Consider the following 26,513-nt stretch of genomic DNA (forward strand, 5'->3'; position numbering starts at 1 on the left):
TTTCTTAAAGTTACTCTCACTACAGGTATTTATATACACACCCATTTATAAACACCCATTTCTCAAAGGTACTCTCACATGACAATATGCAGATTAAACTCCGCCATAATTACAGATATTCCTTTAACACATAGATCTCTGATTTCCTGTCTAATGTTATTCCCAACATTACCACTCCAGTTTGGTCTGTATACCATTCCCCCAAATGTTTTTTGCCCCTTGGTATTTCTTAACTCGATCCACACAGATTCCACATCATCTGTGCTAATATCGTTTCTCAATGTTGTATCCTGGGAGATTATTAGGAGGTACCTGGGACCCTCAAACTTCCTCATTGCATCAGAATTTCCTGGGGCAGTCTCGATGAATCAGCTGGTGTTTTCAGTCTGACATTTCTTGAGTCTTTATCTGTCGTTTGTTAGGGTACAGGGGATTAAAATTAACAGGCATCATTTTATTATGAAGTTAAATGATGCTTTCACGGTTGCCCGTGGCACAGAAAGGCTAAATGAGTAGCTGCCTTGTGAAAATGTACTCGTCATTGTGTTTGTTATTTAATCTCGGCAGACACCGATTCTCAGTGGGAAACCTAATTGCTTTGAGGTGATGTACGCAACAGTGTGGTTTCTCATTTTTCGCTCACATTTAATACAAGTGCAGAATAAACACATTAATTAATGTATACATATTATGATATTGCTTATGCACTTAGTCATCACTTTGCGTGCCTGGCCAGTGTGCCAGAAGTTGGCTGACAAAAAAAGCTCTTGGGTTTCTCGCCTTTCTTCCCCTGAGAGTATTTTTATGAGCATTGTGGAACTGATTCTGGCTACTTCAAGCTGGGACTCCTGCAGGAAGAAGATCTCTTGCCTGCAGTACACAGTAACTAATATTCTTCCTCTTCGGAGCTAGACTCGAGCAGGCCCGGAGGGAAGGAAAGAGAAGAAATGGATGGCGGTGAAGAGGAAAAAGGAGGGTGAAGGAAGGGCACAGACTCTTGAGTGGAAAAAGAGAAGCTGGAAACCTCACTTGAGGAAGGAAAGGGTGACCAAATTCACTCGGGGAGTAGCGTGCCAGCCTGAGATGAGATCAGAGAATAGTGTCAGCAAGAACTGAGGGGGTAGGCTAAAAGGGTACCAGTTTGAACGGAGTTGTGGGCTGTTGGGTTGAGTTGAGGGAGGATGAGGAGAAAAACGGCAGAATGAACTGGGGGAATGGAGGTCAGTGCGTCTCTGTGAAAGATGTGGATTTGGGTGAGATCTGAATTCTGGGTCCAGTGGGTGGTTGAGATAATAATCTTTATTATTGTCACAAGTAGGCTTACATTAACACTGCAATGACATTACTGTGACAGTCTGCTAGTCGCCACATTCCGGCACCTGTTCGGGGACACAGGGGGAGAATTCAGAATATCCAATTCACCCAACAGAACGTCTTTCGGCACTTGTGGGAGAAAGGCGGAGCACCCGGAGACACGGGAAGAATGTGCCGACTCCGCACAGACAGTGACCCAAGCAGGAATCGAACCTGGGACCCTGGCGCTGTGAAGCAACTGTGCTAACCACTGTGCTCCCTTGAGATGTAGGTAAGAGACTGTTAAGGCAATTTTTATGGAAGTTCCATAGAATCCATATTGTGCAGAAGGAGGACATTTGGCCCACTGAGTCTGCACCGACCCTCCAAAAGAGCACTTTACCTAGGCCCTCACCCCCACCCTACCCCATAACACCACACGTTGATCATGGCCAATCCACCTAACTTGCACATCTTTGTGACTAAGGCAGGAAACCAAGCCCCCAGAGAAAGCCCACGCAGACACGGGGAGAATGTGCAAACTCCACACAGTCAGCCAAGGCCAGAATTGAACCCGGGTCCCTGATGGTGTGAGGCAGCAGTGCTAATAATTTTGCCACTATGCCGCTTGTGATGGACTTTGGTCAAAACTTAATGTCGCCGTTCCTCCTCATATCTTTAACATTAAGAGTTTACCAAATGTAAAGTATAAAAATATTTAAATTGTATCAGAAACATGAGTTAAAATTGAAACCTTTCCAGAAATTGTGTGCTTTGGACTTCCTTGAAATACCCCGCCAAAGTTGAGGTAATTGAAATGATGAAAGGGCTTAATAAGTAGGGGAAATGTTTCTGCTTGTGGGGGAGGGGGGATTCAAACTAGGGGTCTTAAATATGGGGTGGTCACTAGTAAATCCAACATTGAATTGAGGGAAAACCTCTTTCCAAGAGAGTGATTTATAATGTTGGGGGGGGGGGAAGAAAACTTTGTTGTACTGATGGAGTAAGATTAAATAGAGAGCAAAGAAACTTGTGTGGAGCATAAACAATGGCACAGAACAGCTTGGTCAAATAGCCTGTTTTCGTGCTCTAAATACCACAGCAATTGTCTTTTTTAAATTAATTTTTATGGGATGTGGGCTTCGCTGGTTAGGCCAGCATTTATTGCCCATCCTTAATTGCTCTCGAAGGTGGTGGTGAGCTGCTTTCGTGAACCGCTGCAGTCCTTGTGGTGTAGGTACACCCACTGTGCTGTTAGGGAGGGAGTTCAAGGATTTTGACCCAGGGAAGATAGGGCGATATGGATGGTCGGTGACTTGGAGGGGAACCTACAGGTGGCGATGTTCCCATGTATCTGCTGCCTTGATCCTTCTAGATGGTAGTGGTTGTGGGTTTGGAAGGTACTGTCTAAGTAGACTTGGTGAGTTCCTGCAGTGCATCTTGTAGATGGTACACTCTTCTTTCAATGTGAGTTGGTAGTGAAGGAAGTCAATGTTTGTAGTAGCTCTTCCTCTAAGCCACGGACAGGGAGAACGCCTCGGACACCAGGAAGATTGCTCTGCTTCTCTCCACAGCCGGGCAACACGCCATCCACATCTTCGATTCCCTCACATTCGCAGTCGACGAGGACAAGACAAAGTACAAGACGGTTCTCCTCAAATTCGACACCCACTTCAGCATAGAGGTCAATGAAAGCTTTGAAAGATTCCTGTTCCAGCAGCGCTTGCAGGGTAAGGACGAGCCTTTCCAATCCTTTTTAACACACCTCCGCATCCTTGCGCTGTCCTGCGGCTACGGGCCCACCTCTGACTCCATGATACGCGACCAGATCGTATTTGGTGTTCTGTCGGACCCCCTGCGTCAGCAGCTCCTCAAAATTAAGCAACTCACCCTAGCGACTGCCATCGAGACCTGTGTCCTGCATGAAAATGCCACCGGCCGGTACTCCCACATACAGGCGGCTGAAACGGCGCGGCAAGGTCCCCACGAGGTGGAACGGGTCCAAACAATTGAACACCTCCAAGGCTGCAGCCTGGATGAGGGCGGCCATTTTGTGCGCTTTTCGCGGCCTCCCGCGCTTGTACGCGGCAAACGAGGGGAAGGTGACGTGGAGGAACGTGATGCGCAGGCGCGCACCATGCAGGACCGCATCGCGCATGCGCGGTGGCGCAATGAGCGTACTGACGTCACGGTGTGCGGCAACTGTGGCTCCGCCCATTTAAAGCGGCAATGTCCTGCAAAATCACGACAATGCCTACGATGTGGCAGACTTGGCCACTATGCTGCCTGCTGTCGAGCAGCTCAGCCTGCCAATTCGCATCGCTTCAGCCAGCCTCACAGGAACCATCAGGCAATTCAACCCACGTTCACCGAGTCCGATTCCGACTTCCCGCAGATCAGTGACACCGAGGACCCGAGGGAACCTTTTCGAGTCACTGTTATAACAAAGAACAGGCTGTCCCCGAATCAAAACCACCAGCCGCTGTTGGTGCACAGCATTGATCCAGACGACGAGTGGTGTGCCACCCTGACGGTCAACCGATCCCAGATACGATTCCGCCTGGACACTGGTGCTTCCGCTAATCTCCTAGCGTGGTCAGACTTTCAGACTCTTGGGGTTAAACCAACCATTCTTCCGTCGACCTGCCAACTAGTGGACTACAATGGCAACGTCATTCCTACTACCGGTTTATGCCAACTCGAAGTGACGCACAACTTGCGAAAAGCCATCCTTCCCTTCGAGATCGTGGGCTCCTCAAAGGACTCTCTGCTAGGCACACAGGCATGCAAACTCCTAAACCTCGTTCAACGAGTACACTCTCTCTCTCCAGAGGACACGTCTGCCTTCCAGAATGCGGACTTCAGGGCGCAACTCAATGCCGTCATCGACCAGCACCGCGATGTTTTCTAAGGTATGGGCACGCTTCCATACACTTACAAAATCCTGCTCAAACAAGACGCCACGCCTGTGGTTCATGCACCTCGCAGAGTCCCAGCACCCCTCAAGGACCGCCTCAAGCAGCAGCTGCAGGACCTCCAGGACCAAGGAGTGCTCTCCAGAGTGAAGGAACCAACCGACTGGGTTAGTTTCATGGTGTGCGTAAAGAAGCCCTCCGGTGAGCTCCGGATCTGCATTGACCCAAAGGATCTGAATCGCAACATAATGAGGAAGCATTACCCTATCCCCAAGCACGAGGAGATCACGTGCAAGATGGCTCGGGCCAACATCTTCACCAAACTGGACGCCTCAAAAGGATTCTGGCAAATTCAACTAGACAGATCCAGCAGAAAACGGTGTACCTTTAATACCCCGTTTGGCAGATACTGCTACAACAGGATGTCGTTTGGGATTATATCGGCATCAGAAGTATTCCACCGGATCATGGAGCAAATGATGGAGGGCATTGAGGGTGTGCGCGTCTATATTGACGACATCATCATTTCGTCCACCACCCCGCAGGAGCATATCAGTCGCCTCCAGCGCGTTTTCAAACAAATACGGGACCAAGGCCTTCGCCTCAACAGAGCCAAATGTTCCTTCGGCCAGACGGAACTCAAGTTCCTAGGGGACTACATCTCCTGGTTGGGTGTGCGGCCGGATGCGGGCAAGGTGGCAGCCATCACGGCCATGCAGAAGCCAGCGGATAAGAAGGCGATCCTCCGGTTTTGGGGCATGGTCAACTTCCTGGGGAAGTTCATCCCCAACCTCACCTCCCATACCACAGCTCTCCGGAACCTGGTCAGGAAGACGACAGACTTCCAATGGCTTCCCGCCCACAAGCACGAATGGGAGGAGCTTAAGACCAAGCTTACCACGGCCCCGGTATAGGCATTTTTTGATCCCACGAAGGAAACAAAAATTTAAACGGATGCCAGCCAATCAGGCATTCGGGCCGTGCTCCAGCAACGCGATGAGGCCTCATCATGGGCCCCCGTTGCATATGCGTCACGTGTCATGACCCCCACGGAACTGCGCTACGCGCAGATCGAAAAGGAGTGCCTAGGCCTGTTGACTGGGGTCGACAAATTTCATGATCACGTGTAAGGCCTCCCCCAATTCACTGTTGAGACCGACCATCGCCCGCTGGTCAACATTATACAATTATACAAAAAGACCTGAATGATATGACCCTTCGCCTCCAGCGCATTCTGCTTAAACTCCGCCGGTACGATTTCCAGCTCCTGTACACCCCGGACAAGGACCTGATCATAGCCGACGCTCTGTCCAGGGCAGTCAACACCCCGTGTGACCCAGAGGGGTTTGTCTGCCAGGTTGACGTTCATGTGGCCTTCACGGCCTCCAATCTGCCGGCCACGGATGAACGCCTTATCCACATTCGCCACAAGACTGCGGCTGACCCCCTACTACAGCGTGTCATGCGCCACATGATGGATGGGTGGCTCAAGGGCCAATGCCCGCAGTTCTACAATATCAGAGACGATCTGGCAGTAGTCAATGGTGTCCTCCTGAAGCTGGACAGCATGCGCCAGCTCGTTTTGGAACAGCTACACGAGGGCCATCTTGGCGTGGAGTAGTCGACGGAGGGCCCGAGAGGCTGTGTACTGGCCCGGCATCAATGAGGACATCGCCAACACAGTGCTCAACTGCCCCACCTGTCAGCGGTTCCAGCCGCCCCAACCACGTGAGACCCTACAGCCCCATGAGTTGGTCACGTCCCCTTGGTCTAAGGTAGGCGTTGACCTGTTCCATGCGCTCGGCAGGGACTATGTTCTGATTGTAGACTATTTTTCGAACTACCCGGAGGTCGTACACCTGCACGACATCACATCATCGGCGGTCATCCGTGCCTGAAAGGAGACCTTTGCTCGTCACGGCATCCCACTCACTGTGATGTTGGACAATGGCCCCTGCTTCGCGAGCCAGGAATGGTCCAACTTTGCCAGTAGGTACAACTTTGTGCATGTGACATCCAGTCCCCTGCACCCCCAATCCAATGGCAAAGTGGAAAAGGGCGTCCACATCGTCAAACGGCTACTCTGCAAAGCTGCCGATGCAGGATCCGACTTCTACCTCGCCTTGCTGGCCTATCGTTCGGCCCCACTCTCCACGGGCCTATCGCCAGCCCAGCTGCTCATGGGTCGCACCCTCAGGACCATGGTGCCATCCATTCACGTCCCAGACCTCGACCACGTTCCTGTCCTTCGGGCGACTGATCTCCCTGCTCTGGCGCCGGATGACAACGTCCGCATCCATCTTCCGGAGGGTGGCTGGTCTGCAACTGCTGTGGTTCTTCGGCAGGTATCTCCCCGCTCATTCCTGGTTCGTCTGCCAGATGGTTCCATTCGCCGCCGCAATCGGCGTGCCCTTCGTCTCGTTCCACGCTCGCTACGTGATCCTCCACCGGTTCCACGCCCTGTTGTCCCCAACCTGGACTATGTGGAGATTCCGAATACTCTGCATCCTCCTCACTCTGCCGTGGCCCAGCCTGTTCCTCAGCCGGTGGCCCCTGACCCACCCTTGAGGCGGTCAAGAATTTGTCGCCCACCTCAGAGACTTGACTTATGAGTTTTACGATGTTGGACTCTTTGATCTGTTCTGTTATCCTGTTTCATCGTTCCAGTAGTTTGTATATAATGTTCATTTCGTTGTTGGTGTGACACCCTATTTCTCTGCACCAGGCACCTTCCCGTGTAAATAGATTAGCCTCATGTACATAGTCATGTAAATAACACGCACACACATAGTCAGGTACATTCACTACACAATATTTATTGTCACGCAGGCACATGTTCTTGATATAAAAGGGGGTATGTCATAATACACACCAGTATATTATGGTGCAGACACACACACACACTGATGGACATGCAGTGGGACCAATCAGCATACACAACACTGCAGCCAATCACCAGTGAGAGCACACGCACTATAAAGACAGGGGACAGGAGAGTTCCCGCTCATTCTAGTAGCAGCCAGCTCAGAGCACAGAGCTCACAGCCTGCAACACAGACATTCACCATGTGCTGAGTGCATCACCTGGTTAGGACTCGGCAAGGGTCAACAGTTAAAGCTGGTATTGCATTTACCCACAGTTCAAGTATGTTAATATAGTTAACCTTATAATAAAATAGAGTTGCCCCACTTCCAGTGTTGGTGACCTGTTTGTGATCCAGAACACCCAACACATCACATGTTACTTGCCATTTGTCAGCCCAAGCCTAGATATTGTCCAGGTCTTGCTGCATTTGCACGTTGACTGCTTCAGTGTCTGAAGAGTCTCGAATGGTGCTGAACATTGTGCAGTCAGCAGTGAGCATCCCCACATCTGACCTTCTGTTGGAAGGAATTCATTGATGAAGCAGCTGAGGATGGTTGTGCCTAGAACACTATCCTGAGGAACTCCTGCAGAGATGTCCCAGGACTGAGATGACTGACCTCCAACCACCACAACAATCTTCCTTTGTGATCGGTATGGCTCCAATTAGTGGAGAATTTTCCCATTGATTCCCATTGACTCCAGTTTTGTGAGGGCTCCTTGATGCCATACTCTGTCAATTTTTTCAAAAACATTCATTTATGGGATGTGGTTAGGCCAGCATTTATTGTCCATCCCCAGTTGCCCTTCAGAAACGGCACGGTAACACAGTGGTTAGTACTGTTGCTTCACGGCACCAGGGTCCCAGGTTTGATTCCCGGCTTGGGTCACTGTCTGTGCGGAGTCTGCACGTTCTCCCCGTGTCTGCGTGGGTTTCCTCCGGGTGCTCCGGTTTCCTCCCACAAGTCCTGAAAGACGTGCTTGTTAGGTGAATTAGACATTCTGAATTCTCCCTCAGTGTACCCGACCAGGCGCCGGAATGTGGCGACTGGGGGATTTTCGCAGTAACTTCATTGCAGTGTTAATGTAAGCCTACTTGTGACAATAATAAAGGTTGTCAGAAGCTGGTGGTGATTTGCCTTTTTGAACTGCTGTTATCCCTGAGATGTAGGTACACCCACATGCTTCCTTGATGTTAAGGGCAGTCAATCTCACCTCACCTCCGGAGTTCAGCTCTTTTGTACATGTTTGAACCAAGGCTGTAATGAGGTCAGGAGCTGAGTGACCCTGGCAGAACACAATTTCAGCATCAGTGAGCAGGTTATTGCTACATAAGTCACTTCGTAGCATGTTGATGACCGCTTCACTTTACTGATGTTTGAGAGTAGACTGATAGAGCGTTAATTATCTGGGTTGGCTTTGTCCTATGTTTTGTGGGCAGGACATATCTGGGCAGTGTTCCACATTGCCAGGTAGATGCCAGTGTTGTAGCTGTACTAGAACAGCTTGGCTAGGACACAGCAAGGCTATTGCCGGAATATTGTCAGGCCCACAGCCTTTGCAGTACCGTATGCCTTCAGCCATTTCTTGATATCATCACATGGGGTGAATAGAATTGGTTGATGCTGAGGACCTCCGGAGGAGACCAAGATGGATCATTCACTTGGTACTTCTGGCTGAAGCTTATTGCGAATGCTTCAGCCTTGTCTTTTTCACTGATGTACTGGGCTCCTCCATCATTGAGGATGGGTATATTTGTGAAGCTTCCTCCTCCAGTGAGTTGTTTAATTGTCCACCATCATTCTGCGTGGGTTTCCTCCAAGTACTCCGGTTTCCTCCCACAGTTCAAAGATGTGCAGGTCAGGTGGATTGGCCATGCTAAATTGCCCTTCGTGTCTAAAAAGGTGGGGTGGGGTTACTGGGTTGCGGGGATAGGGTGGAGGTGTGGACTTGGGTAGGGTGCTCTTTCCAAGGATGGTGCAGACTTGATGGGCCGAATGGGCTCCTTCTGCACTATAAATTCTGATTCAAGACTGGATATGGCAGGACTACTGATCTTACATCTGATCCATTGGTTGTGGGACTGCTTAACTCTGTCTATCACTTGATTCTTATATTGTTTGGCACGCAGCTTCAGATTGATACCTCATTTGTCAGTATGTTAAGGTTCTTGCTAAGGACCTCGCAGATGTTAAATGCGAGGGTATACCAAAACCCAGAAGGGTAACTGGGAATATTGGTTCTTAGTGGTGTATACCTTCAATGTGGTTTACTGTGAGAAAAGATATGCACACCAGGGAGGGAACAGACCAGTCACTTTCTGATCAATTAATCAAGAATATTTATCAACTTAAAAGAAAAACACATGACAAGAAGGACTATAATACAGTACAACAGTGCACTTAGCTTCACTGATGGTTATACACACAGTGAGTTACCCCTTTGTTCCTGAACTACCTACATTTCCTAATTTCTGAGGCACCCCTTGTTCCCAAACACCACCCAATACTATATAACTCTATGAGTTAAATCCAGCAGATAATTACCACTTACAGGTTATTTGTCCACGTTTGGGAAAATCTTCCTCACTTTCAACCAAGGTGTCATCTTCTTGATTTGAGTTGTGGATTTTAACCGGCTGCCCTGTTTTCAGGGGATACTGTTCTCTGCAGCAGGTCTACTGTGTCCATTTCTCCAGTTATTGTGCTGTGGATATATCATTCTTTCTCATTGATGTTACCCACCCTGTGGACCTAGCTTTTAGCATATAAGTGCCAATTCCTTAGCTCTTTTACACCCCTTTGTTTTCCCCGAGCTACATAGGTAAAGACTTGCGTTTCTCACAGATATGCTAATTCGCATAGCAAAACCCCCTTCAGACAGCTGCCATTATCAAGTTCCCTTTTTATTTTATTTTATCACAATTTTATTTTTTATTCTTAATTTTCTCCAATTCTTAACACTCGTGGTTCTCCAGCATTATAATTAATGATCATCATATTAGATTTATAGTCTAACAATAAAAATGAATCCTATCACAGAATTTTCCTCTTTGCTGCTCTTCCCATTTATATTACAGCCCTGCCTATGGAAGTAGCGTTACATTATTGCCCAGTCTGTAAATGGCCATTTGCGGTGGTTTTGGATGAATTGGCTGCTATTTTGTTTACAAGGCTGAGTTGGTGTCTCGAATGAATTCTGCTGAGATCAGTTATGTACACAACATAATAGTCCAATCGTAAAATGTTCTGTTTTAATTTGCTCTTTAGAAGTGGAAACCACCTAATTTTTTTTGCCCACTACTTGTTTCCCTAAGAATATGGGAGTGGACCTTTGCCGTGAACTACTGCCATCGTTAAATCAATGGTGCTCCCACGATTGTGTTGGAGAGGGAACTTCATGATTTTGACCCAGTTTCGAATGAATGATTCAGACATCAGAGGGTCAGTTCGCTCAGTTGACTGGAAAGCTGGTTTGTGATGCAGAGTGATGACAACACCATGGGTTCAATTCCCGTACCGGCTGAGGTTATTCATGAAGGCTCCGCCTTCTCAACCGTGCCCCTCGCCTGAGGTGTGGTGATCCTCAGATTAAATCACCACCAGTCAGCTCTCCCCCTCAAAGGGGAAAGCAGCCTCTGGTCATCTGGAACTGTGGTGACTTTACTTTACACCATGATGGTGTGTGACTTAGAGGGGAAATTGATGGTGGTCTGCTGATATTGTAGATTTGTAAGCTGTTGCAGTCGTGCAGACTAAAGCCACAGTATGGAAGTTGATATTAAGTCCGGGTCACTTCAAGCTATTTTTATGTAAGATTGACAGTGTGTCATTGCATTGACACTTGAGCAGATAGCAACAAGTCCAAGGTAATCATACTCGATTTGTACAGTCTGGTGTCAGGGAAAAATACCTTTATTTTGTTCCCAGTTTTTCTCAGTCACCAGCCTTTGCAGATTCAGTTGATGTACTTTTGGACTGTCACTGATGGTATGAAAGGGGTTGAGACCTAAAGCCATTCACAGCCAGTGAAGCAAATATAAGGAAACCAGATGATCTAACTGTGACTTAAGGCATGGATAGTGGGAACTCTGGAGATCTGTACATAAAATCATAGAATCTCTACAGTGCGGAAGGAGGACATTCAGTCCATCGGGTCTGCACCAATCCTCTGCCGATCCCAATAATCCCTTAACCTAACCTACACAGCTTTGGACACTAAGGGCAATTTTAGCACGGCCAATCCACCTAACCTGCACATCTTTGGATTGTGGAAGGAAACCGGAGCACCCGGAGGAAACCCACGCAGGCACGGGGAGAACATGCAAATGCTACACAGTCACCTGAGCTTGGAATCAAACCAGGGTCTCTGGCGCTGCTAGGCACGGTGACACCGTGCCACCCCTATCACTGTGCCATCGTGCCACCCCACCACTGTGCCAAAGTGCCACCCATACCACTGTGCTACCATGTAGCCCCACCACTGTGCCACCTCACCACCCTGCCACTGTGCTGCCCCAATAAAATAATTTTTGATTGTGGATGCAAATGTTCACCTCAAATATATATATATTTTTTTAAGTATCTAAGTATCACTTTTAAGGGATCCTGCAATAATTAGTCATTTCTTGATGCATGTTCCTGGCCTATTCATGTTGAATAATAACCAGATTTTGATGGGATAGGTAGTAGCCCCATGATTACATGTCAGGAATGAACATTCGTACATTTACCATTTATTGAGCCAGTAACAGATTTTTCTGACACATACGTGTCCAACTATTAGGAAGCATCCTTAAATTAAATTCTCTTAGACACTGTTCCACCTTGGAATTTTGCCTGTATGCCAAGCATTTAAGCATGATTATATAAATTGGGCTAATTATGCACTTAATAGATTCATAAATAAAATCTCCAGTTTGAGGCTTAGGAAATGCCTATTTATATGTAAATTAAATCAAGCTAATATAAGTCTGTAGTTATATATTAAATACATGTTCTGGGTTTCATAAAGATAGGTTTGATGTTTGACTTCTTTTAAGTATAAAAGGAAAAAAATTTAATCAAATAGTCTATGCAAATTAAAACTAATCACTCAATGAATTCATAGCCACTGGGAATTGGATTTTGAAATTTTATTTTTGCCTTGCCTTGTGCATCTTTCATTGAACAGGAGTTCCCAAATGTCTTCAGTTGTTTTGACTCAATATCAACGAAAACACTGGCTCATTCACAACCTGATGCCTAGATAGTAATGGAGAGGAGCAACTAAGCATCATCCGTTTACACATCAAACCCAAGCCCACATTTATCCACAATATTACAGTGACATTGTGATCTGGAGGGGGGGGCTTCAAGGATGAACCTTAGGTAGACACTGGAGGTGAAGGTCCAGGCATGCGAGGAGAAACAATTTTAGCAGATGTGCTGGTACTGTTGGGACAAGCAGGGTTGCTATCATCGAGGTGGACCACAAAGGAGAGCTGATGGGGGACGTAGTGCATTAAACCATCGAGGATCACAGAGAAGTCAAGGAGGGCGAAGAGCAACAATGCATTCTTGTCACCATGCTGATGATTTGGACTTGGAGAGTCTAAATGAGGAAGATTTAAGGGAGAGGTCATAGAATTTACAGTGCACAAGGAGGCCATTTTGGCCAATCCAATCTGCACCGGCCCCTGGAAAGAGCACCCCACCCAAGCCCACCTCTCCACCCGATCCCCGCAACCCAGTAACCCAGCCAACCCTTTTGGACACTAAGGGCAATTTATCATGGCCAATCCACCTAACCTGCACATCTTTGGACTGTGGGAGGAAACCGGAGCACCCGGAGGAAACCCACACAGACACGGGGAGAACGTGCAGACTCTGCACAGACAGTGACCCAAGCCGGGAAAAGAACCCGAGACCCTGGAGCTGTGAAGCAACTGTGCTAACCACTGTGGTGCCGTGCCCCCCAAAATGAGATGGGCATGAAGCTTTTAGTAGGTGTGGGGTAATAGGGATTTATTTGTATTGGTCTTTACTAAGGAAAAGGATGCTGACAAAATACTGTAAAGGTGAAGATGGCAGAGATAATTGATGGGGTAAAAAAATTGATAGGGTGTACTGGGAAAGTTGGCTACAATTAAAGTGGACGAGTCACCCAGTTTGAATGGCTTGCATCCCAAATTTCTTAAGTGAGTTTGGAGAAAATGGAAGGCTTCCAATAATCTTCGAATCTTCCCTCAACGTGGGCAACTGCCAGGAGATTGAAGAGTGGCCAGTGGAACACCCTTAATGAAGAGTTTTTTCACTTGTGCTCTCATGCAACTGATGTCCTTGTCTGTGTAGATGATAAAGGTCATGGGTTTGGAAGGTGCTGTTGAAGGAGGCTTGGCGGGTTGCTGCACTGCATCTTGTGTATGGTACACACACTGCTGCCTCTAGGGGTTGGCAGCGGAGTGAGTGAATGTTTAAGGTGGTGGTTCAGGTGTCCATCAAACAGTTTACTTTGTCCCGAATGGTTTGGGCTTCTTGAGTGTTGTTGGAGCTACACTCATCCAGGCAAATGGGGAGTATTCCATCACACTCCTGACTTGTAACCGCTACGGTGGGCAGGCTTTGGGGAGTCAGGAGGTTAGTTACTTACCACAGAATTCCTAGCCTCTGACCTGTTCTTGGAGCTACATTATTTATACGGTTGGCCCAGTTCAGTTTCTGGTCAAGTGTAACCCCCAGGATGTTGATAGTAAGGGATTCAGTGATGGTGATGCCCTTTAATGTCAAGTGTGGAATGATTAGATTCTCTCTTGTTGGAATTGATCATTGCTTGGCACTTGGGTGGCATGAATGTTGCAGTATATACCCCTATAAATTGAATTTTTGAGACCAATCTTTCAGGAAAAAGTTTTAGGGGTCCCTGACTTTTACAAACGCTTTGTGCGGGATTCTCTGTCCAGAGACACTGGAATCGCAAAACGCGATTGGGTGAAGAATCGCACCTGAGCAGAAAATTGATGCCGGCGCCAGTTCCGCCTATGTCAGGCAGAAGTACTGACGCCGTGATTCACTCGTAGCATTTAAAATCGAGAAACAGGCGCCGTGGCTGATGGGGGTAAAAGAAGAGTTAAGACATGGTCCCAAAGACGCAGCCATGGGCTGTCGGTCTTGCTGCTGGCTGGGAGGGGAGGGGGAAGGGCATGTGTCAGGGATGCGGGGTATAGCGCAGGGGGGGGGTGACAAGGGGATGGGCCATGGGATTGAGGTGTGTCCAGGCATGGGCGCCATTGCTGCAGCCTGCAAGGCACCCATCTGGCTGTGCACCCCACTTAACCCCCCCCCCTTGGCCAGTGGTTGCGCAGAGAATCAACGGCCGTTTCTCCCCCCCCCCCCTCCAAAACTGGGTGCCACCCTGCCGGCCGGGCAGCACATGGCCCCCCCAAAGACCATGCCTACAGTAGACCCCACAGGAGTGCGCAGAGCAGGGGCCGCAGAGCATCGCGCTGGCATGGGTCTAATGTTGTAAAAACCCATTTTCTACCATCCTTATCTGGGCTGGCCAACATGTGACTCCAGATTTACAATTGACTCTTGAAAATGCCCCTGAATTGACTGAGCAAACAACTCAGCTCAAGGACAATTAGGAATGGGAAATAAATAAATTCCCATGAATGAATAGGGAAACAATAACTGATGTGAGATCACCAGGGAAGCATAGTTAACTACCATTTCTCTGAGGTTCAGGCAACTACCCACCAAGATTAAGTAAGGAAATCAGGAGAACTTAAGTAAGACATTTCCTTACTTTGTACCCAGAAGAACACGCATCAAAGTGACTTGGAGATAATTGTTGAAGGAATGTATTTTTTTCTCAAACTATGTGGTTTGTTTCTTGACGATTCTCATTGGCGGTGTAACTTGAATCCATTGAGGAATGTCGTAATGATTTTGCCTGTGTCAATGTTAAAAGGTTGTCACTTTATGGAAAACAAGTTAGAAAGAAAGACCAATCAGATGTGCTGTCGTGCATTTCTTTAATTTCACTTGAAAACATTCAGCATAAAAAATGTACAGAAATTCATATTCTAGCTGTTATGCAGAATCAAAAAAGCACTTCAGACGTTTGGTGCTCCGAAGGGTTACTATAAGACTGATGATAATGATGGTGTACGTTCAGTGTTAACTATATGGCACAATTTTCAAAATTGCCACCTCCACCATTCAAATTGCTGGCAGCTTCCGTCTCCACGTGTAAAGTCCGATTGAGGAAAGTCTGAGTGAGGGCTCGTAAAGCACACAGAATGTGCAAAATGCAGTTCTGGAGCGGGGTGACTACTGGCAGGAGTGGGAATGTTTGCGGAGAGGCACGTTCCTTCCACTGCTTACCTGAATTACCTTCACACACATTCTGCAAATGAGAAATGCTTTCTCAAAACATACTGACTGCAGTTTTGTGAAAATGGTGGCTGGGCTGTGACTGGTGTTGCCAAACCTTCAGTTAAAGACTGAAACCCAGGTCACTGCTATAAGTAATCCTGGAGAAGAAAAATCAACAGGTTTAAAAAAAAACACAACACACTTTCGTTTATCTAAAATTATATTGGAGATATGTTTAACTGAAGCTGCGTTTCATGCAATTTGTTAATGGAGGGTCTGTTTGCTTACTGATTTGGTTGGGAGGACAGTGTGCCCCAAGATGGCCGTGGTGTTGACCAGTCGTGGAGGAGGGGCAATAGGAGACTGGAGGACACATGATGAAATCTCCAGGAATACACCCAACTTTGGCAGAGTTGGCAATCCTAGTTGTGAACTAGGGCTGCTTGTTCATGTTTATAATGAGATCAAGTAAACAGGATGGTTCTGTGTCGGCCCGTGGTTCAGCTGGTAGCACTCTTATCTCTGAATCAGAAGGTTGTGGGTTCAAGTCCCACTCCAGGAACCTGAGGACAAAATCTCGGCTGACCCTTTAGTCGAATACTGAAGGAAGCTGCACTATTGGAGGTGTCTGCTTATTGGTGAGCTGTCAAACCAAGACCTCGCTTTCCTCTCAGGTGAACTTAAAAGATCCCATGGCACGATTTTGAAGAAGATCAGGAAAGTTCTCACTTTGTGTCCTGGTCATTATTCGCCCCTCAAAACACATCACCACGGAACCACTTGGTTATTATCACATTGCTGTTGTGGGGGGATTGCTCCATGGAAATTGGCTGCCTCACTCCCTAAGTTACAACACTTCAAAAGTAATTTATTGTCTGTCTGTAAAGCACTTCAAGGCGTCCTGAGCATCATTCTACAAAGATGTAGAAGAACAAAGGAAAGTATAAAACATCCCTTTCAGATATAAACTGCGGCTGTACCTTTAAAAATATTAGAATGAAAACTTACCGTGTTGTAAAAAGCAGTGATTTGGAAGCTACTGGCCAGATCTGTTTCTATTCCCGGTGGTATCGAAACTGTATTCTTCAAAACTCTTGTGAGTTTGAAGCTGAAAAGTCACACACAGCATGCAGCTTCTCTCTGTGTGTCAATGTAACATACAAATTAGGAGGAGGTTCAGACCATACGGCCCTTTAATCTGCTGATATTAATAAGGTCATGGCAGATCTTTTGCCTTAGTTTCCCATGTTATCTGCATATCTCTTGATTTTCTGAATTACGGCCACTCGTCTTTTAAGCATACAACAAGACGGGTGATGGAGGGGTGGTGGGGGTGGAGGGAGGAATGAGGGGAGGGGGGGAAGGGTTGATGCAGGATACAGATAGGGTTGCCAACCGCTATTCAATGTATTCCTTGAGGTTTCATCACATAACTTGCCCCAGACTCCAGCCATTTGTCGGCCAACACATCCATCCTTGTGACTGCCTCACGGAACCAATGAAAAGCAAAAAGACCCATTACTCAATTGGATGATGCTTGTCTGTCAGCTAAATGGCCTTTCCATTTTCACTACTTTTATATCTGTTCAAGGGAAATGTTCAAAGAAAATGTTTAAAAAAGCATAATTACCTGAAGCGTAATAATTTGGCACCGTCACAGCAACAGAGAAGTAAGCAGGGGAACGTGAATTTCTACTTTAAGGAAAGAAGGTTTTTGGCCGAGTGCATATTTTACAAACGCCCGGGAGAGCTCACTTTAAAAGAGGCCTGTTCTCCAAATCCTAGGCCGAACATGGCAGCCCTGAATTCACTGAACTACCCAATAGTTATGTACAGGGCAGAATAAGAAATGGCAATAATGCAGTTTTACAATGTGAAAGGATTAGACCACATTACAGGATGTCCCGTTTAGCCAGCACCCCCCCCCCTACACTTCAAACAGATGTTTTAAAGTCACACCCTATCAAACTGATGCTCAGATTTAAAGTGCTCCATTTCTGTACAAATCATCGACATTCGCCAAAAAGTCCCAAAATCCCCTAGCTGGTTCCCATGGTGTGTATGTTTACACAGTAACATATTGTAGGTGATGTAGGTTTTTGTACTTGTTTTGACGTGACATCTTTCAATCTTGAAATTAAAAAAAATGCAACTAAAATGCTGAAAATATACAGTGGGTTCTTCTCCTTCTCAAAAGGGTAGTCGAAATTTTGTGAGTGGGCAACCCCTTGGTCGTTTAGCCAGTTTTGATAATGGGTCTGCTGGCGACGATGGCACAAGCTTGACTTATTCCGCTCCAACTTTACCACCTTCCCAGGATTCAGTTTACACGTCAGCGCGTTCCTGGTTGTTTGGCGACATCCATGTTGCTGACTTGCATCGAAATATTGCAAGCACCGGGCTGCGGGACGCGATGGTGGTTTTTTCCCCCCGCCTTAATTGAGAGTTTCGCGGTCAAAACGGACCAGGCCTCCTGTGTGATTTGGGAGGGCGGGTGTGAGACTTTGAAAGGATGCCGGGCCTTTCTTTTCAAAGGAAGTAACATTGGAAATTACAAAGGGCGACTAGGTTTAAAAAAGAAAGCCACTTGTAAACAACATCCAAAAATAGTTCTTGCAGTAGCTTCAGTGAAAATATAGCAACGCCTCTTAAAATATGCCACATCTTCCACCTGCCCATCAACCTTCCTGAGATCTTGTTTGAATCTAGTAATATCACTGCCTAAACAGTCTGTTTATACACATATATATTATTTTTTGAAACATAGAAAGGGACCATTTAGCTGCATTCACTCTACAGCAGAGCATCAGGAATATGTGCTCGCTACTCAAAAGGCTGGATGCTTAAAAAAGCTGACAGTTTGCTCTTCCAGCGTGGAATTCTAACTAGCTTCAGAACACATGTATGCTCTATTGTGGCTGATAGGCCTTTTAGCCAAGCTCTATATTGAACACAGGTTTTGTGTCTATATTAAGAAAGTAAAAATCCCCTTGTAAATCAAACACTGGCCTGTTAATTCAGACCATTTTCCTCCTCCACACCCTGCCCTTTCCACCATTCCTCCCTCCCCTCCCATTTCTTTAATGTTTTCCTCTGTTCAAATGTCTAATCCTTCAGTGTGTTGGGCAGGTGGACGCTTCACACTCTGATCTCTTTCATTACTACGCAAACAAACACATGATATTCCTGTCTCTCTTGCGGCAAACAGACTTTTCTTCCGCCTCACACCTTGGATTCGTTCTCTAGATTTGTAACCTCCCCGTTCTGCTCCGTTTGCTCCTCGTGGCCCTTTTCCTCAGCTGGCGCCTCCTCATCTTCCTCTTCCTCCTCCTCCTCCTCGTTGAGCTTGGTGGAGACTGACCAGGTAAGGGGCAGCTCCACCTTGCTGACCATCTCCGCCATTTCTTTGGCGCTACAGGACGGGGTCTTTATCTCGTAGGTTTCGTGAAAATTGTTGTAATCAACCTCATAAAATCCCTCCTCCAACGACAGGACAGGCATGAAGCGGTAACCCCACAGTATCTCAGTGGTAACGTATGAACTCCGTGCTTGGCATGTCATACCTATGTAAAAAGAAATGCATCCACGATGAATAAATACTTTTTATCTTTTATGTGTATTAATTATACAGAGCTCATATTGTTTTGATACGCTCATCTACTTTGACCCTTAAACAGTATGGATAAACTATAACCCCCGTTCTCCTTCTGCTCTTTGCTTAGCTTTTGATCACCTGTCCTAATGTCTCCTGTGATGCGCTGACACTTTGACTACGTTCCTCTGAAGCACTGTGTGACATTTGCTCTGTTAAAAGTGATATATAAATGAAAATTGTGATACATAAATGCAAATAGTTTAGAGTGTCGGTAAAAATAGCAATCATGCAAATATTTAGTTAAGTATGCATACACTAACACTTGAACAAGATAGTTTTCCAGCCATTTTGGCCCCGATTATGCGATCAGTTGCATAGTGAACTCACTGATCAAAGAAAGCAGTGCACTAAGATCTTGTGGCTGGATTTCCTCTTTCCTGATATTAATTTTATCGTGGCTCCAATTATGGAGGATATCCAGCATCCAGCAACAGTGATGTCATCAAGCAGACCATGCAACCAATCACATTGAAGAAGTCTCACTGACAGCAAACCAGAAACTAAAATGCACTGATCATTATGCACTTCTTGTACATTTTACAGAAAGAGAAATAAAGATTGGGACATACACTTAGTAACAAATTGGAAGCTGAAATATCAAACTTTTAAAAGTTTCTTTTGAATATTAAAAACATGGAATTATCATAATATAGAAATTTGGTAGTCGACAAATATAAAATTAGGTTTTTCAGGACCAGAGAGGTTGTTCACAAGTGATTAGAACTTAGTATATACCATAAAACATCCAGTAACACTTCTTTCAACAAGGAATGTTTTTTTAACTGGAATGGGAAGCATTAAAGGAATATTTCAGATCAGTTCAAATGATTTCTAAAGGTTACCATTAGTGGTACATCAGCACCGAGCCATGTGGAGGAACAGTGATTCACTGGCAGTAACTTCTGGATTTCCACATTCATCTTCACATGTGCAGAATATGCAGATGCCAGATGTTTCTGCTGTTTCACAACTGTAATGATGACAATTGCCAATAGTTATGTCATCATTGAAAGCACAGAACCCGGTTCAATATCTTGTAAGCACGGGAAGTGCTCAAGTGTAAGCCCCATTTTCAATATAGCTCCCTACTGCTCTTCCCAATGTAGTATGGAAAATGTTCAATCATGATTGGTTCAGGCAGGCGTGCATGAACATGAAATTCCCCGTTACACTTCCTTGACAGTAAAAAGCAGTCAAAAAAGTTATAAGCAAATTACTGCGGATGCTTGAATCTGAAACAAAAACAGAAAAAAATGGACAATCTCAGCAGGTCTGACAGCATCTGTGGAGAGAGAAGGGAGCTAACGCTTCGAGTCTGGATGATTTGACACAGAGTCATCCAATTTCTCTTGCCCGGAAAAAAAAATCTAATTTGCCAAATGCCAAATTCCTATATGATGATTAAAAAAATTCCATGTTGGGCAGCACGGTGGCGCAGTGGTTAGCATTGCTGCCTCACAGCGCCGAGGTCCCAGGTTCGATCCCGGCTCTGGGTCACTGTCCATGTGCAGTTTGCACATTCTCCCCATGTCTGCGTGGGTTTCGTCCCCACAACCCAAAGATGTGCGGGGTAGGTGGATTGGCCATGCTGAACTGCCCCTTAATTGGATAAAATGAATTGGGTATACTAAATTATAAAACATTTAAATAAAAAATTCCATGTTATTAATGCAAACAAAATGTACCTTCAAACCTTTATCAACACTAATTTTGAATTCACAGTGAGGAATTTGTTGATTCTTCCTCCCAGTACCTCTTTTGCCATGCAGAAACCTCTTGGGATAACTTTTTCACAGAATGTTTCCACTCTCCCATTGTAATTTTAGTGAAGACTGTGGACAAACAGGGTGAGCTGTTTTTTCCCCCTTTTCCTATTGTTTCTGCCGATTTTCTGCTGAGTTTACAGTGTATTCCATCCTCGGTTTGCAATAGGTCTAAGATATAAACATACTTAATTATCCATTGCTGCAATAAAGTTATTATGGTTGAACTATTTGAAATTTGACGTTTCTTGATAATTTTACTTTATCATGTTCAACTTTGACGTGAATAGGAGATGACCTTGAAGAAACGAATAAGATATGAGTTGGTTCTTAAAGCCCCCTGTGAAAGCTTTATGCTGTTGAGTTGAGAATTTGCCCAAACAAATAGCTGCAATTCAATATGATGGAGCACAAATGCACAGAATCCTGCAACGTCTTATGATCAGTTTTAGAAGGATTACATCCGGCAATGAGTTCTTACCAATTTATTGTTCTCAAACGTTTCACTACGCTTGACAAAGTAAATGAGATCTGCTAAGTCTGGTATGTTTGTCTAAACATATGAACATCTCGGCTCACACGAGCAGTTTCCTCCAGACATTGAGTTCCTTGTCTTAACTGGCGAATATGGGCAACTACTTCCTCACAATGAGAGGGGGGGAGGGGGGGGGGAAGGAAAGTCATCTCTCAGTAACATACTTAAGGACTCCATTCTAATAATGGACAGAGGAATGTGGTCCAAATGCTTTAAACATTTGTGTGTTAATATTGCCACCAGCAATTTCTGAGGTTAAGTCTGAGGAAACATATTGTGGTGATGCTATGGCTCGACAGTCACACTGGTGAGTCTCAAATCATGAATGCCCAATATTATGACTTAATGCAACCATGTAGCCCATAAATTACTAACAATAATATTAACAAGGAATTTCAGACAAACATCCCATGCTTCCTTGCCTATTGGAATGCACGCTCATGGTGCCTTCAATAAGAACACCACCACTCACATAGAATGTCAAATTAGAACCATTCTATTGTACAATGAAATTGACACAAGACACTTTTCTTTCCTTCCCTCCTGACTTCAACCAATCCCATGAAGGCCTTATTTTGTACATCATTATTTACTACAGCATGTTATAATTTTTAAATGGTTCAGATATTATGATTTCAGAAATATCAAACCCCTAAACATTTTGTTGTACATTCCGCATCAAACTGCACGGGAATTCACGTGGCAGATGTTGCATAACAAGGTTGCTATTGAACAGCTGCAATGACATTTATGTATTCGGTGTATAAGGTAAGTGATGCAAATGTGATCACCCCAATGAGAGAAAATACTTGTGTAATCGCAGCTACATTTCTTTTGATGTGTGTTACATTTTAAAGAATTTTCTTCCTCAACATGCCCTGCAGGGTGAATGCCTGATTTGCTCCCAAGCTTTTGTCAGTATCACTTGGAGCTAACAGCTAACTCTAGCCAGCTGCAGTTCTGATTCTTGCTCTAAGGGGCTGCTGATACTTGCCTTAACATTGCCCTGCAGATCAGCAACCTGTGCCTTTCCACTGCAAAGATCTGACACATCACTGTGATATAATACTGCATCACTGTTTTACTATCAAGCTATCATTGATGTCTGTAAAATATCATCTGCAACAAAAGTCATTTTAAAGGAGGCTCGACTCTTAGTTTGGTGGACCTAGTCTGTAGCAGAGAGAGAAAAGGGAATATTTCCAATCAGAATCTTTTCCCTCCAATTTTCCCAACCTCTACATTAAAGGCACTGGTTTGTACTGGAGTGTCGCTCTATTGGCAGTACTGAAGTTGCAGCTCTTCAAGTTTGAGGCTTGAGAGTGAGTGTACTTACATGCCAGGTGTAGGTAACTATGGTGGGGAGGAGACTGTTCTCCGCCTCCTTGTGGAACTGTCCTTGCAAGGAAAGTCTGGGGGGAGCTGAGGTGGTTTTTGTTGAGGTTCATCTCGGGGAGCTCCGATCTGCAGGGCTCTGTGTTCTTCGGGCTGTTGCCAGGGACACACACCAAGAAAAACATCAACCGTTGCTGGAGGATCATCAACTTGATGAAAGACGCTCTTTGATCTGCCAGAAATGTGTTAGTCTTCCAGTGGAAAGAGTTGCCCCCCCATTGAGTGTTGCAGACTGGCACATTCCAATGCCCAGGATTATGTGCTGAGGGACGCACTAACGCCTGGGGCAGCTACCACAGAAGCGCAATGGGGAAAGATTGCTGGCTAAGACCTGTCAGTCATAGTGAACTGAGGGGCTGGGAATTGTACAGAACCCCCTCGGACTGCCTGACCCACAGTGAATGTAAACAGTGAATATTCCATCTATCACAATCAAATTGAAGCACCTCAGAGTGCAACTTGATCTATGTAGGGAACTTATATCCCTTTACATCATTTATAGTGACCATTTTAAAATGCCTGTAATGTTTCTTTGGCTGTATTAAGCACCTCAGAGTGCAACATGAACAATGTAGAGAACCTGAATCTTATTGCACTTTGTGTGATGGCCATTTTCAAATGTTTGTAATGTTTTTTCAGATATTTTACGAATAAAGTATATTTTTGCCAAAAAAATACGTCTGTGCTTTGTGTAGTGGGAACTGTTTGATGATTGCCTTTGTTGCTTCTTCCCCGGGGCACATTGACAATGAAACACAACGGGCCATGGCACAGATGGTTCCAGCAGTGGATCTCAAAAGTGAAGCAGATGCAAGTCCCCAATAACTGTAAATCCGCCTCAGAATTACAGAATAATACAGTGCAGAAGAGGCCCTTCGGCCAATCCACTCCGCACCGACGCATGAAAGACACCTAACCTGTCTATCTAATCCCATTTGCCACCCTTGGCCCATAGCCTTGAATGTTATGACGTGCCAAGTGCTCATCCAGGTACCTTTTAAAGGATGTGAGGCAACCCGCCTCTAAGGGGCAGCACAGTAGCACAGTGGTTAGCACAGTTGTTTCACAGCTCCAGGGTCCCAGGTTCGATTCCCGGCTGGGTCACTGTCTGTGCGGACTCTGCACGTTCTCCCCGTGTGTGTGTGGGTTTCCTCTGGGTGCTCCGGTTTCCTCCCACAGTCCAAAGATGTGCAGGTTAGGTGGATTGGCCGTGCTAAATTGCCCTTAGTGTCCAAAATTGCCCTTAGTGTCGGTTGAGTGGGGTTACTGGGTTATGGGGATAGAGTGGTGTGGGCTTGGGTAGGGTGCTCTTTCCAAGAGCCGGTGCAGACTTGATGGGCCGAATGGCCTCCTTCTGCACTGTAAATTCTATGATACCACCCTCCCAGGTAGTGCATCCCAGACCTTCACCACCCTCTGGGTATAAAAGTTTTTTCCTCAAATCTCCCCTAAACCTCCTGTCCCTCACCTTGAACTTGTGTCCCCTCGTAACGGACCGTTTAACAAGGGGGAACAGCTGCTCCCTATCCAGCCTATCAATGCCACTCAGCAATGCCCAGTCCAACGCCGGCATCTCCACATCATGACTCATAACCTTGTACAGCTCAATCAGGCCGCCCCTCAATCATCTCTGCTCCAGCAAAATAAAAACAAGCCTATTCAATCTCTCTTCATAACTTAAATATTCTATCCCAGGCAACATCCTGGTGAATCGCCTCTGCACTCTCTCCAGTGCAATCACATCCTTCCTATAATGTAGTTACCAGAACTGCACACAGTACCCCAGCTGTGGCCTCAGCAAAGTTCTATACAACTCCAACATGACATCCCTGCTTTTGTAATCTATGCCTCGATTGATAAAGGCAAGTGTCCCATATGCCTTCTTCACCACCCTGTTAACCTGCCCTTCTGCCTTCAGAGATCTCTTCCTCTAACTACGGGCAGAATTCTTCCATTCTGGGACTATGCGATTTCAGGAGCATCAGCTTTAGACTTGAAGCTGTTAATTTATGGAACAGACCAAAATGGCCTTTATTCAACAGACAAAAGAAGGTTGGAGGGAGGTATTTGGTGAAGCAGCTGAAGATGGTTGGGTCTAGGACACTACGCTGAGGAACTCTTGTAGTGATGTCCTGCGATTGAGATGATTGACCTCCAACAAACACAACCATCTTCCTTTGTGCCAGGTAGGACTCCCCCTGCTTCCCATTGACCCCAATTCTGCAAAGAGCTCCTTGATGCCACACTCGTTCAAATGCTGCCTTGATGTCAAGGGCAATCACTCTCACCTCACCTCTTGCGTTCAGGGCTTTTGTCCACATTTGGACTAAGGCTATAATGAGGTCAAGCTACGAATGGACCTGACGGAATCTAAATTGAGCGTCCGTGAGTCGGTTATTCAGAACATAAGGACATAAGAACTAGGAGCAGGAGTAGCCAACTGGCCCCTCAAGCCTGCTCCGCCATTCAATGAGATCATGGCTGATCTTCTTGTGACTGAGCTCCACTTACCCGCCCGCTCACCATAACCCTTAATTCCTTTACTGTCCAAAAATCTATCTATCTTTTACTTAAAAACATTCAATGGGGTAGCGTCCAATGGGTGGAGATTGTAAATATTTTGTAATGGCTCAAGCTCTTTCCATGTTCCCATTCCCCCTTTCTTGGGATTAGGTTATTCTTTTGACCATCAATCAATCTTTTCCGGTTCAGCTGGTTCAGGGACCAACCGTAGGTCATAATTGGCTCGGGTAATTCTTTGTTCCCCGTCCACTGTTCTTACTGCATCGGTCTTATACTGTTTTGCCTTTAAATGGGCTAACCGTACGTTGTGAGTCCTTTGGGACACTGTCCAAGAACTGAGATCCTTTTTGGGTTTGTGTAACTTTAACAGAAATTGGATTGATTCGTGCACGCAGTTGGCACAGCCATTGAATGACATTTTGAAAGGAAATCGAAAATAAAAAGAGGATGTCGTCCTCACAACAGAACAGCAAGAGGCCTTTGTGAATCTGAAACAGGCCCCAACACTAGGAATTCCAAACAAAAGGAACCCATTCACCTTGTTTGACCATGAGAAAGAAGGATACATGACAGCAATTCTAGCCCAGGAACATGGGGATCAATAGATACCAATTGGGTAGTATTCAGGAAAACTGGACACAGCCCTTGGGTGGGGAAGTTGCCTGAGAGCCATGGAGGCCAAGTCTCAGGCTGTAATGGCTACTGCAGGCATTGTCCTAGACCAAAAACTGACCATTATATGCCCTAACACGGTCCATGCGTTACTCTCAATGAATAGAGTCGCAAAAATCACCACAGCCAGATGGACCAGGTGGATAGCAGTTTTGGAAGTCCCTGATCACCATTTCCAACAGGCAAGCCCAGTAAACCCATCATCTATGCTCCCACTTCCCGAGGAGCAAGAGGGGGGGAGGAGAAGAGCATGACTGCAGTAGCGAGAGGCAGCCTGGTTTTGTGAAGGGGAGGTCGTGTCTCACTAACTTGATAGAGTTTTTCGAGGAGTCACAAAGATGATTGATGCAGGTAGGGCAGTGGATGTTATCTATATGGACTTCAGTAAGGCCTTTGACAAGGTCCCTCATGGCAGACTGGTACAAAAGGTGAAGTCACACGGGATCAGGGGTGAGCTGGCAAGGTGGATACAGAACTGGCTTGGTCATAGAAGGCAGAGAGTAGCAATGGAAGGGTGCTTTTCTGATTGGAGGGCTGTGACAA

At 45.9% G+C, this 26,513-nt stretch overlaps 1 protein-coding gene across 4 annotated transcripts in view; it reads right to left on the reverse strand.

The window, feature by feature from the left end:
- Positions 1-15,070: 15,070 nt before the first annotated feature.
- The window catches only part of LOC140427710 (G protein-activated inward rectifier potassium channel 2-like), a 281,740-nt gene continuing 270,297 nt past the window's right edge, over positions 15,071-26,513 (reverse strand). For all 4 annotated transcript variants that reach the window (XM_072513241.1, XM_072513242.1, XM_072513243.1 and 1 more), the window contains one exon: positions 15,071-18,990. In XM_072513241.1, coding sequence (XP_072369342.1) covers positions 18,650-18,990 — 341 coding nt within the window. In that variant the 3' untranslated portion in view covers positions 15,071-18,649. The remainder of the gene's footprint in view (positions 18,991-26,513) is intronic.

Source organism: Scyliorhinus torazame, chromosome 8 (genome assembly GCF_047496885.1).
Source record: "Scyliorhinus torazame isolate Kashiwa2021f chromosome 8, sScyTor2.1, whole genome shotgun sequence".
NCBI classification, from domain to species: domain Eukaryota; kingdom Metazoa; phylum Chordata; class Chondrichthyes; order Carcharhiniformes; family Scyliorhinidae; genus Scyliorhinus; species Scyliorhinus torazame.